The following is an 11,252-nucleotide window of genomic DNA, read 5'->3' as shown; positions in this document are numbered from 1 at the left end:
GCGCGGGGGCTAGGGTATCTGCATATGCATGAGGGGCGGAGCCTAGCAGCCCAAATTAGAAAGGAGGTGCTGTCCCTTTCCCTTTTCCGCCTTCACCCAAGATAACACAATCGGGGCACTTGAACCGCTCACCCAATATCCCCACAAAGCTCATGAACCCGGAGTGGGAGAAGCAGACCTAATGCATGCAAGAAGTCCTGGATTTCGAGTCCCGGGAAGGCGGAGCCGATAGGGCCCGAACCGAGAACGCTCAAGGTCACTGCGGTGACCGAGTGAAGGTCATAGGGAGAGGCGGGGCCACGTGCGTCCGCCTCACGCGGGCAGCCACGCACTGACTCACGGACCATGTACAGAAGACTCTTTTATTTCTCTAGGGCTCAGAATCCACGTGGACAGGGTCGGGCTTGGATCTGGGACCATGGCTGGAGTCGGGCGGTCACTCGAGCCCGAGGCGGTGCTCTCAGATCACCATGACTTGCAGCCTCTTGTTCCGGCGCCTCTTGAGCCCCTCGATGTATCGCTGCAGCTGCTTGGTCAGGAAGTGGTCCCGGCCGATCTCCGATCGGTAACCTGGAGGGCAGAATTCCACTCAGGGCAGTGAGCAGGGGCATGGCCTCCCCAGCAGCTGGTCTTTGTTCTTTGGGCAACTTTGGATCTCCAGGGTACTGGGACCTGCCTATTTTGTTTGTTTCTAATGGTCAAGTCATAGACCTGTGCTCCAAACAGATGGGGAATTCAAAGTAGGATGGGGGTGTTGGAGTGGAGGATGGATGAGGAAGGCAAGTTTAGAGATGTTGCCGGCCTGAATTAGGGCACTGGGAGAAGGCAGCTTTTGGGACAGCGCTTCGACCACCCAGTCTCAGCCATTAGCCCTCCCCACCCCACCCCCACATTCTTAAGGTAAGCAGGGCAAACCAAAGGAAGTTTACTCAAATAATCCACTGTCCAAAGGCTCCTCACAGCAATCAGGGAGGGGCCAAGGCCACAGAAAGGCTGTCATTCCCAATGGGCAAGTGAAGAAATAGCCTTAGAAAACCTACATCAGGTTGAGAGGGGCTGCACTGAGGCTAGAGCCCAGGCCCTTGACGGTCACCCCATGCTGTCCCCATTGGGTCTCCCTGTGCCCAGTCTCCTAACTTTTTACTTTTCATGCGGCTTCTGGAATATTTGTGGGTGGTAAGGGAATCTGACAAGGCAGACACATCCTGAAACCCCACTCCCACAGGCCGAAGCCCTGCAAAATCCCCCACGGTCTCTTGTGGGAGCTGGGGGGATGGGGAGTGGGGAGGCTCACTCCGGAGGGCTTTGGTGAGGATTTCCAGAGCTTCATTCTCCATGAGTTCAGTCAGGGGCAGGGGCAGCTGGAGAGGCAGCAAGAGACTCAGATGTACAAGGGACTCCAGCTCTGCCCACAGCTGAAATGCCCCACCTGCTCCCTCCAGCCCCAAGACCCTCAACCGACCTGCCTGCCCCCCACCCTCTCACCCCTGAAACCCCCAACCTGCCCATCCCCCACCCCCCACTAAACTCCCCAGTCTCCTTGGGTGCCTCCAACCCTGCTCTGCTGCTCCACCCAGTAGGCTCGATGGGGTGTGTGCCTCGAGATATTGAGCGATGACACTGAGGAAGGCTTTTCTGGGAGAAGAGAAAAAAGGGATCGGTCATCTGCAGACTGCTGAGACTTCCCTGGAGCAAAGGAGATGTATGGGTAGGCATGTTGGCCGGGGGTGGGGGTGGGGGGGCTTCAGAGACCAGCTCCAGGTGCCACTTTAGTGGGAAACAGTATGGGACAGTGGTTTAAAGCCTGGGCTTTGTTGTCCCACCCTCCGAGGTTCCAGTTAAGATTGCCCCACTTTGTGAGACTTAAGGCCAGTGACTGACTTTCTGACCCTCAAGTTCTTCATCTGTACAATGGGATAATAGGAATGGCCCCATATGGAGGTTGTGAAGTTTAAAGGTGATCATGCAAGGGAAGCCCAGTGCCTGGCACAACAGCAAGTGCTCAATAAATGGCAGTTGTTATATTGCTGTATGTTCCAATTCCCTGATGAAGGGCTGGAGAGCAGAGGTGGTGGGGAGAAAGGGGAGGCATGTCTCAATCAGCGCACAGCGCAAAGTAGGAAGTAAATACTTAAAAATTGTAACCAATGACTTAATGAATGAAAGACAGGCACCTCCTCAAGCAGCGCAAATCCACAGAAAAGGCATTAACTCCCTCCTTTCAACTATCCGGGTGATTCCATTAAAAGCACAGGTCCTACCGCGCTGCCTTTGCGCATTTTCCTGCTAGTCTCTATGACCCCAGGACTTTGTACGACGCCTGCCCGGTAGGGGGCGTCCCCAGAAGGTCTGGTTGATTTAAGGCGTGGAAGATTAGCGTTGGCGCCCCTTCCAGGGAATCCTAGAAACTTGGGTCCCACAGTTTTCCCCCATTTTACAGCAATAGAAACTGAGGCCCTGGCCATCCCCCTGCCCTGTGGGCGCCCACAGCCCGGTGAAGCCACACTGACCGCTGTCGGTCTTGGAATCGTCCTCCTCTAAAGGGCCTCCCAGGGAGCTGCCGCGGCGCATCTCCAGCTCCATCAAGGCGTGCTCGTCCAGCTCCTCTGGCTTGAAGTTGTCCTTGTCCTCTCCGTCATCCGATTCTTCGCAGCCACCGTCCGAGTCGTGGCCAGCCTTTTGGTTGTACGACCAGCGAGTCTTGCCGCCTACGCTGCTGCCCTCCAGTTCCGAGTCCTCACGGACAGTAGGCAGCGGCACATTCAGCTTCGGCTGCGACAGCGTGGCCGTGGTCCACAGATTCCGGATGTCGTGCGGGCTCGACTTGCCTGAGCCACGGTGGCCCGAAGACTTGGCCAACGCCTGTGGGCCACATACACCGAGGGAAGCCAAGGGTCGTGGGGAATTGGGGAGGGAAGGAAGAGCAGGCTGGGGGCTGGGATCCTGAGCCCATCCAGGGTCGAGACTCAGTTGCCGGGGTGGGGATGGGGAGGGGGTGATTGTTGGGAGCTGCCCTGAGCCAGGGCTGAGTGAGAGGATAGCCAGGGGCCCAGGGTGGACCTAGGATGAGTCTGGGGGCTGACAGGGTGAGGAGGACCAGGAAGAGTTCTTACTTTGAAAGGCTTTTCCTCCATGGTTCTGCCCCAACGGACCCAGTCGCCAAAGGCCTCGGGGCGAGGAGGAGGGGTCACGCTCCAGGAAGGGGGAGGGGCAGGGTCCCGTCCGGAATGGCGATGGGGGTCTCGCGCGGGGAAAGTTCAAGCTACAGCCCTCCACACTAGATGCCATTATGTCTCCCCATCCCTGCCCCCATAGCTGTACTGAGGATGGACGCACCGCCCATCTTGGCAGACTCCCATGCCAGACCCTACCCTTAACCTCCAGGCAGAGACACCCGTCCAAGCACAGCCAAGAGTCCCGCGCCTTGACCGATGGGTCGGGGTAGGGAGAGGGTTCGGCCTGGGGGTCGTGGGTGAGGCCTGACTTGCCCCGGAGGTGGCCCGACGACGCAAGCACTCGCACACCCTCTCGCGTCCCCGGAGCTCCACGCCCGCAGCGGTGCAGACTGTTTTCGTTTATTGATGCAGGCTTTGAGGCACAGTCGTGAGATGTTGTGAGGGACAGGCCCAGACGCACAGCGAGACAGAAAGCCTTGGGGTTCTGGAAATGGATGAAGTGAGGAGAGGGCCAGGAGCAGAGAGTGGCAGACAAGCAACCCGTAGCCTCCTCCCCAGGTTTCAGTCCGGTCGGTCGAGAGAGGGCTCTTTGGTTAAACAAGCAGAGCATGCCGGGGAGAGAGCAAGAACGGAGCCCTTTGAGAGGCCCGGGCAGGGGTGTTGCCCCTACGCGGGCACGCCTTTGTCCCGGGGGCGCCCCGGGCCGCGGGGCCGCGCGGGCTTCCTGGGGGTGTTGAGGGGGCGGCGGCTGCCCCGTGGAGCGCGGGGCAGTGCGCAGCCGCGCTCGCTCTGCGTGTCCGAGGACTCGTCTATGAAGGCCAGATTCTCGCTGGGGTAGTCCAGCGCGGAGGCCGTGGGCGGGGTGGGCGGCGTGGGCGGGGAGGGTGGCTCGGTCTTCTCCGGGGCCGCAGGGGATAGGGGCCTGCTGGCGGGCTGCGCTGGGCACGGCGGCGGAGGCAGGGGTGGCCGCTCCTTCTCCGGCGGCGGTGGTGCCGTGGGCCCGACTCGCTGGGTCACCCGCGCAGTCACCGTGCCGGTCCAGCTGGCAGCCTGCGCCGTGAGGCCGCCCATCTGCGCGGGGAGGAAAGGCAGTCCTCGACCGGGGCTCCTCGACCGTCTCCGCAACCCCGGGAGCCTGCCCCTTCCCCAATCAGGCATTGCCCCTCTTTTCCGCCTCGTCTTACTGCCTCAGGAGTGGGAAAAGGCCGGAGGAGGGAAAAGCTCATCACCCAGCCACATGCTCTCCCCTCCTCCATCTGCGCGGAAGTGCCCTTTTCTCCAGAAGAAAAGACCGACCGGATTTTATTTCAGCTCTCCCTCCCGTGCCCCCAGAGACCTTTGCGCCTCCACCCGCTCCACGGCCGGGAGCAAGGAGTGGGGCTGCAAAATATTTAGAACAATAAATAAAAATACAACCACAAATAAAATTTTAGTGTTAAGTATGTCCCATGCAATATTTGGGACATTTATACTCAAATATTATTTGCAACTTATCCAAAATTCACATCAACTGGGCTTCCTTCATCTTTATTTGCTAAATCTGGTAACCTTATCCATGAGAGTAGAGATGGAGTCACCTGCAAACCTGTCAGAGTTTATCGCTTTGTTCCCGGCCGGTGCACACTGGGGCTCCCTCAGTCCCTGCCTTGGGGAGCCCACACTCTGGAAGGGAGGCAGACTAGTCAACCTGCTGCTGGTGAACAGTGCATCAGCGCCACGGCGCAGGCGCGGTGTCGACGCAGGGGCGCCTACCTCTGCCCGAGTGCGGCGGGACACTACTCGCAGCCAGTTCCCGATGGTGGTGAGCACTGAAGCGAAGTAGGCCAGGCCGAGTAGGATCCAGAACCACACCAGCGGCTGGTAGGCTGCAGAATTCTGGTTGGGGCTGGCTCCTGGGACGCCACGGGGAGGGCAGAAAGAAGTTGATTGTGAGACACGCCTTGAGCCTGTGAGTCTCTGGTTCACTGCCCCTCTTCCCAACTCGTTGAGAGGATCCGCCCTCCCCAGGACAGTGGGTATGAGCTAGAGTGCGCGAATGGATGCAAGAAGATGAGTGGGAGTGAATTGAAGGTGTGCAAGAGAAGAGTAAGCGGGGTGCTCACGTGCAAGAATGTGAGCATGTGTGAGGGGTGCACGTGTACAAGAATGTGGCACGTGTGAAGGGGTCACTTAATATATGTGAGCATGCGTGGGGTGCAAGCATGCAAGAATGTAAGTGGGCACGAGGTGCTGCATCCCTGGAAAAATGGGAGGGTGCATTCAGTGAGTGGATGTAGGGATTGGAGCAAGCACGTGTGAGCGCACAAGCGCCCTGTGGAACTTGGAGGGAGAAGCAAGATTGCAGAGCCCCTGGGCAGGAATAAAGTGGGTAGGGAAGTGCAACCCAAGAAAGTGGCCTCACCGGCCACATAGTCCCCGAAGCCCACCGTGGTGAGCGTCACCACGACGAAGTAGATGGCCTCCAGCTTGCTCCAGCCCTCCACGTAGCAGAAAACGAACGTGGGCGTGAGGACAAAGAGCAGGCAGCCGAGCAGCAGAAAGAGCACCGCCGATAGAATCCGCACCAGCCCCGGCGGCACGTGCCACCTCTGCAGGGAGGGGCAGTAGGCAGGGCCGAGGAGTCACCAAAACCTCCGGCTCTCACACCCCACAACCCTCTTCTGGGAGCCCGTGTCCGAGGTTCGCGCGATTCAGGCGCCCCCCGCTCACGTGCCGGGTGGGTGTGTAGGGAAGTGTATCCCGAGCCCAACGCAAGGGCGCGCAGGGTGTGGAGCAGCTCACCAGGAAGATGGCTTCGATGTGACCAATGCCGCGGCGTAGGGAGGAGCCCAACCGGTCCCCGACCCCTGCCAGCAGTATCCCGAACAGCGGGATCCCCACCAGTGCATAAAAGATGCAGAAGAGGCGCCCAGCATCTGTGCGCAGGGCCGCGTTGCCATAGCCTGGGCAGAGGGGCCGTGCAGCAGCTCTAGGGGTTGCCTGGCACACCGCCCCACCTCCCCCTGCGCCTTCGCCGGTGAGAAAGCCCAGCCACCCCGTGCCCCCCACCCCCCCACCCCATGACCAGTCCCCTCCCCCACCGATGGTGGTGATGATGGTGCCTGAGAAAAAGAAGGCGCTGCCCAGGTCCCAGGCTGAGTGGCTGCTGTTACTGGTTGAGTTGGTGTCAGGGTTTGCACCCCCTCCCAGGGCATCAGCCACCTCCTGCAGGACAAGATGCATAAGGAGGAACCTCAGTCCTTCCCTCCCGTCCTGGCCAACTCACTGGCCCTCCAGTCTCCAAGGTGTTTCCCTCCTTACCCCTCCCAGCTCTCCCCTGCCCTGTGGTCTCCCTGAAGGCAATCCCTTAGAGCAGACATTGCAAATTAGAGAGCCCAATTTTGTTTGACCAACACATTGTTTTAGAGACATTTGAATTATCGGCCCCTTAATTTCATATAACAGATTTCCAGTTTTACAGTGGTCAGGAGCACAGAACTCTGGGACCAGACTGCCTAGGTTCAATCTTGGTGCTAGGTGAAGTTGAGCTGTGCATCAATTTCTGCATCTATCATTTGGGGATGGTGACAATAGTACCTACCTCATAGAGTTATTGTGAAGAGTTAAAGCACTCACATCAAAGCAAGCACTGTGTGTTTGTGAAATTAGTCCCCAGGCAGAGATCATGCCCAGTGAGTTCCAGCTTTCCACAGACCCAACCACTCCCACTGCCCCTTTGGAAGCTGAGTTTGAGTCCCTTGCCTTCGAAAATCTGATGAAAGTTAGGGACCCTCCCTCCAGGAAGGTTCACATACCAACAAATTTTGCATCCAGTTTTAGGTGGGTCATGGATACACAAACCGCTGCCCACCCTGCTGAAGTCCAAACCAAACCCTGTGCTACATAGTAGGTGCTCAATAAACATGATTAAATTAATGAAATGGACATGTGTCTGCTCCTCTTGCCAACCAGTCTGCCTCCCTCAGAGGCGGAGTCTGTGTTTTGAGCGTGCCTGCCCTAAGTGATGGAGGTCAGAGCATAAAGGGAAGGGGGTGCAGAGGGGCCCTTCCCCAAGGAGCACAGAGCCAAGACACAAGTGGTGTGACGGAGGTCATAAACCACCTTTTTTCTCTCTGACTTCAAGTCCTCATTAGCAAGACACATTCCAAATTAATCTTCCTAAAGTGACTGCCCAAAATCTCCGTCGCTCCCTGCTATCTGCAGAATAGAGTACAAATTCCCCAGCCCAGCCTGTAAGCCCCTTCTCAATCCCGTCCCACCCTCCCTTTCCCCAGTCTTCACTCCTGGGACTCCCATTTTGGAATTCAAGTTACAGTGACCTTATCCCCGGATTTTCTGAGATGATTCCATTTCCTGAAATAATTGTTTAATAAAGCCAAGAAGTGAAATGTATGATTAAAAGTGATTTAATTTTATTTTGCAACACTTTTCCAATAAATTCACTACTTAGGGGAAAAAATCCTTTGTCATTTTGTGTGTTCTAATTTTTGCTTCAAATGACTAGGCATCTGTTAAATCCAAGAACTGCAAAACACTCTGAGCTTTCCAGCCTCCACGCCTTTGCCCATGCTGTTCCTCTGCCTGGGAGTCTCTTTCAACCCAATCACACATCTCTAAATTCTACCCATCTCACCTGCTTCATTTAAATTACCAGCTCTTCCCAAAGGCCCCTGGCATCTCCCTCCTTGCCCCCAGCACCTAGCCCAGGGCCCAGCATACAACAGGCATTTAACAAAGAAGGAAGTAATGAAAGCTCCTTTTCTACTAAATCCTACAGTGAACTTTCCATGGATTTGTCCCTTCACCTAGATGTAACATCCCCTAGGGTAGAGTCTGCATCTGTTCCACCCCAATATCAATTTCCCTGCTCACCCTATGGTGTACAGCACAGCACCTAGCACATAGTAGGTGCATAATTGCTGCATGACTAATTATGGAAGAGAAATAAAGCAGCTGTTGCCCTCCTTGCTTGGTTCTGCCCTTCCTTTTCTTCTTCTTCTTCTTCTTCTTTTTCGTCTTTTTTTTTTTTTTTTTTTTTAATCCAGGAAAAAAGGAATTCCTTTGTGAAGATAAAATAGGTCAGATTCCCTCCCTCCTCCTGCCCTGTGGTCTGGCCAGACACTCTCCTACCCAGGCCTCTCGGAGCTTTGCTGGGCATTCTGGAGGTGTCAGAGACAATGTCAAGCTGCCTGTGTCCTGGACCCACCCCATCCTCATCTCTGCTCCAGGTCCTGCCACCTTGGGAATCAGCTGGAACACCGAGGCTCCATGTTGATGGCTCCTCCCTCCAAAAGAAGGGGCAGGAAATAGGGGTGCCTTTCAATAAAATAATAAACATTAATGTATTAAAGTTAAATGTTACTTTATTTTTTAAAATTTGACAGTGGCTCAATCAGAGAGAGAGCGGCAGAGGTGCTTGCCTGACAGTAGCCCAGAAGGCTGCAACCCACACTTTCTTTAGTCACTGGTCCAAAGTTGACCCCATCCCTGACTCACCCTCCCTCTAGCCTCCGCATCATAAGCATGTGTCCTGGTGGGAAGGTGTGCTCAACCTGGCATCCATGGTGGCATGGACCAGCTTGGGGGATCCTGAAATCCTCCGAAATCATCAGTACATGTTTATATGTGCACTTTTCTGGAGGTAGGGGGTGGGGAAGTGTTCACAGTGTTCTTGGGTTTCTCTGAGGCATCTGTGACTTCAAAGAAGCATAGGAACTAGTGTAGGGTTGCCAGATTTAGCAAATAAAAATACTGCATGGGACATATTTATATTTTAAAAGTATTCATTCTTTAGCTGAAATTTACATTTAACTGAGTGTTCCAGACTTCATCTGGCAACCCTAAACCAGTGAGTTGGACCTGAGAAAATGTAACATATCTCATCTGCTACAGCCATTTATTCATTTCTTCCTTCATGCGTTCCTTCATTCAACCACTATCACGCACGGAAGGAGCCATTTTAGGAAGAGAATCCAATGCCAGGCACAGCAAGGAAAACAAATGCGGCCCTGGCCGCCATGTTGAAAACACAAAGACCTGGATCCCAGCCTCTGCCCTGCACCCCCCAGCTGCACCCTGCCTTCAGGGGTGCGGGTCTGGAAGCAGCACTCCAGCACAGGGTCCCAGTGGCATGCAGCTAGTGTCAGGGGGTCATGGGTGACTGCTGAAGGAGCTCTCCCCCACCCACGCACCTTGATGAAGAGCCCCAGGTCCTGGTCGCTCACACATGGATGGGCCCTCAGGAACTTCTCTCGGACCTCCCCCAGCTCCCCTTGGGCCTGCTGCTCATGGGGCTGTTCCAGGGCCTGGAACACCAGGGCACCGGACACCAAGTAGAGCAGGACCACAGCCAACAGTGCCAGTAGTGTGGTGCTGCGCATGGCACGCCCAGGGGCCCGGCCAATTCCACGGCCCGCCTGGGGAGGCCGGGCAGGGGGCTCCTGGGGAGCTGCAGTCACTGTGGGCAGAACCAGGGATGCTGGGATCAATAACCTGACCTGAGACCCCTACACCCTCCTTCTCCAACCCCTACACACCCAATGGCCTTGGAGCCCCCCAGCCCTACCACCCACAGACGTCTTCTCACATCCTTCTGGCCGGACACTTGGTACCAGGACACACCCAGTCCCCCCACCTCTGTCCTCCCCCTTACCTCCACTGCCCGGCCCTCAGCCCCCCTCCGGGGACTCCAGGGTGTGAGAAGACAAGAGGGCACAGGGAAAGGAAAGGAAGGAGAGTGGAAGGGGGAATGAGAGACCGAGCCTGCCGAGGGAGAGGCGGGACGAGCGAGGAAATGTTGGGGGCCTGGAGGGGGCGTGGGGAACCCGCCTTCCAGTTGGAGGCTGAGGGGGCAAAGAGAACTGTGCAGGGCGGGGACGGGTATGGCGGGTCCCGGCTCGTCCGCCGAGGCTGCGGCAGCATCTTCGCGGCTTCTCGCTCCCCTCCTGCCTCTCCTTGCTCCTCTTCTAGACGCGATGGACCGGACGGGGAGCCTCCAGTGTCCCCCAGCGCCCCGCTGGGCTTTCGAGGAACCCTGGGGCGGGTCCCGATCGCTGCGCAGAGGCGAGGCAGGGCGGAGGGGAAGGGAGGGTACTGGGTTCCGGGAAGCAGCGCGGTGGGGGCGACCAGGGCCGGACCAGTGCAGCATCCCCTGGACAGCTGTCAGCCCCCGGGACAGCGGGCGGCGGCGCCGTCGCGCACACACGCGGGCACAAAGACCCGCGCGCCCACGCTCCACCCTGCGGCTCCAGGCGGCCCCTCTGCCCGGGCTGCACGCACACACACACTCCACCTGCACACTCCCCGGCCTCTCGGGCACACCGGACCCTCAGGACCGTGCGCGCCGGGCCAAGGCCCCCAGAGGCCCACACACTTGTGCGCACACACTCACATACACACATACCCAGACCGCGGGGCCACCGCGCAGCGCCCACTGCCCAGACACCGCACCCCCGCCACTCGCTCCCACGGCCTCCCCGCGTCTTCACGCCGACGCCTCGGAGCGTGACGGGCGGCGGCTGGATGCGCGGCCGCAGGACTCCCAGAGGCGCCCACGAGCGGAGAGGTGGGCGCCTCTGCCGGCCGGTCGCCCCCTGCGCGCCCCAGCCCCGGAGCCCGGCCGGCGCCCTTCGCCGCCCCGCACTCCCTCTCCGCGCCAGCGCGCCCGCCCTCTCCGCCCCGCACTCACTGTCGGCCACGCTGCGGCTGCGGCTGCGGCTGCGGCTGCGGCTGCGGCTGCGGCTGCGGCCCGGGCTCCGGCGCGGCCTCGCCGGTGCCTGCCTGCTGGGCCGCGGAGGCGGCGGCAGCGGCAGGGGCGGAGCGGGCGGCCGCCGGTGCTGGGACCCCCCTCCCGCCGCCAGAAGCCCCCCTCCTCCCGCATTTAACCTCTCCAGCGCCGCGCTTCCCTCTGCTGTGCCTCGCCCTCGCCTCCGGCGCAGCTCTCCGCAGACCCTTACCTGCGGCTGCCCAGCCCCCCAATCCTGGCCGGTCCCGGGAGATGAGTGGCAGAGGAGCCCGGGAGGGGTCGCCGTTGGGTCAGGCCTGGAGTCTTAGACCGGGGCCCTGGTTCTGCCCTGT

General features: G+C 58.3%; 2 protein-coding genes across 2 annotated transcripts; both read right to left on the bottom strand.

Moving 5' to 3' along the window:
* Positions 1-382: 382 nt before the first annotated feature.
* CATSPERZ (catsper channel auxiliary subunit zeta) lies at positions 383-3,786 on the bottom strand. Its single transcript, XM_061203789.1, has 5 exons — positions 3,379-3,786; positions 2,511-2,862; positions 1,556-1,635; positions 1,295-1,361; positions 383-570 (listed from the first exon to the last, which is right to left on the bottom strand). The coding sequence occupies exons 1-5, from the start codon at positions 3,784-3,786 to the stop codon at positions 461-463; spliced, it is 1,017 nt and encodes a 338-aa protein (XP_061059772.1). The 3' UTR covers positions 383-460.
* KCNK4 (potassium two pore domain channel subfamily K member 4) lies at positions 3,365-9,571 on the bottom strand. The gene is made up of 6 exons (XM_061203555.1): positions 9,368-9,571; positions 6,257-6,380; positions 5,958-6,118; positions 5,578-5,764; positions 4,929-5,068; positions 3,365-4,247 (listed from the first exon to the last, which is right to left on the bottom strand). The coding sequence occupies exons 1-6, from the start codon at positions 9,554-9,556 to the stop codon at positions 3,843-3,845; spliced, it is 1,206 nt and encodes a 401-aa protein (XP_061059538.1). The 5' UTR covers positions 9,557-9,571; the 3' UTR covers positions 3,365-3,842.
* Positions 9,572-11,252: the final 1,681 nt, after the last annotated feature.

Source organism: Eubalaena glacialis, chromosome 10 (assembly GCF_028564815.1).
Source record: "Eubalaena glacialis isolate mEubGla1 chromosome 10, mEubGla1.1.hap2.+ XY, whole genome shotgun sequence".
Classification (NCBI taxonomy): domain Eukaryota; kingdom Metazoa; phylum Chordata; class Mammalia; order Artiodactyla; family Balaenidae; genus Eubalaena; species Eubalaena glacialis.
This window is presented reverse-complemented; position numbering and strand designations above follow the sequence as displayed.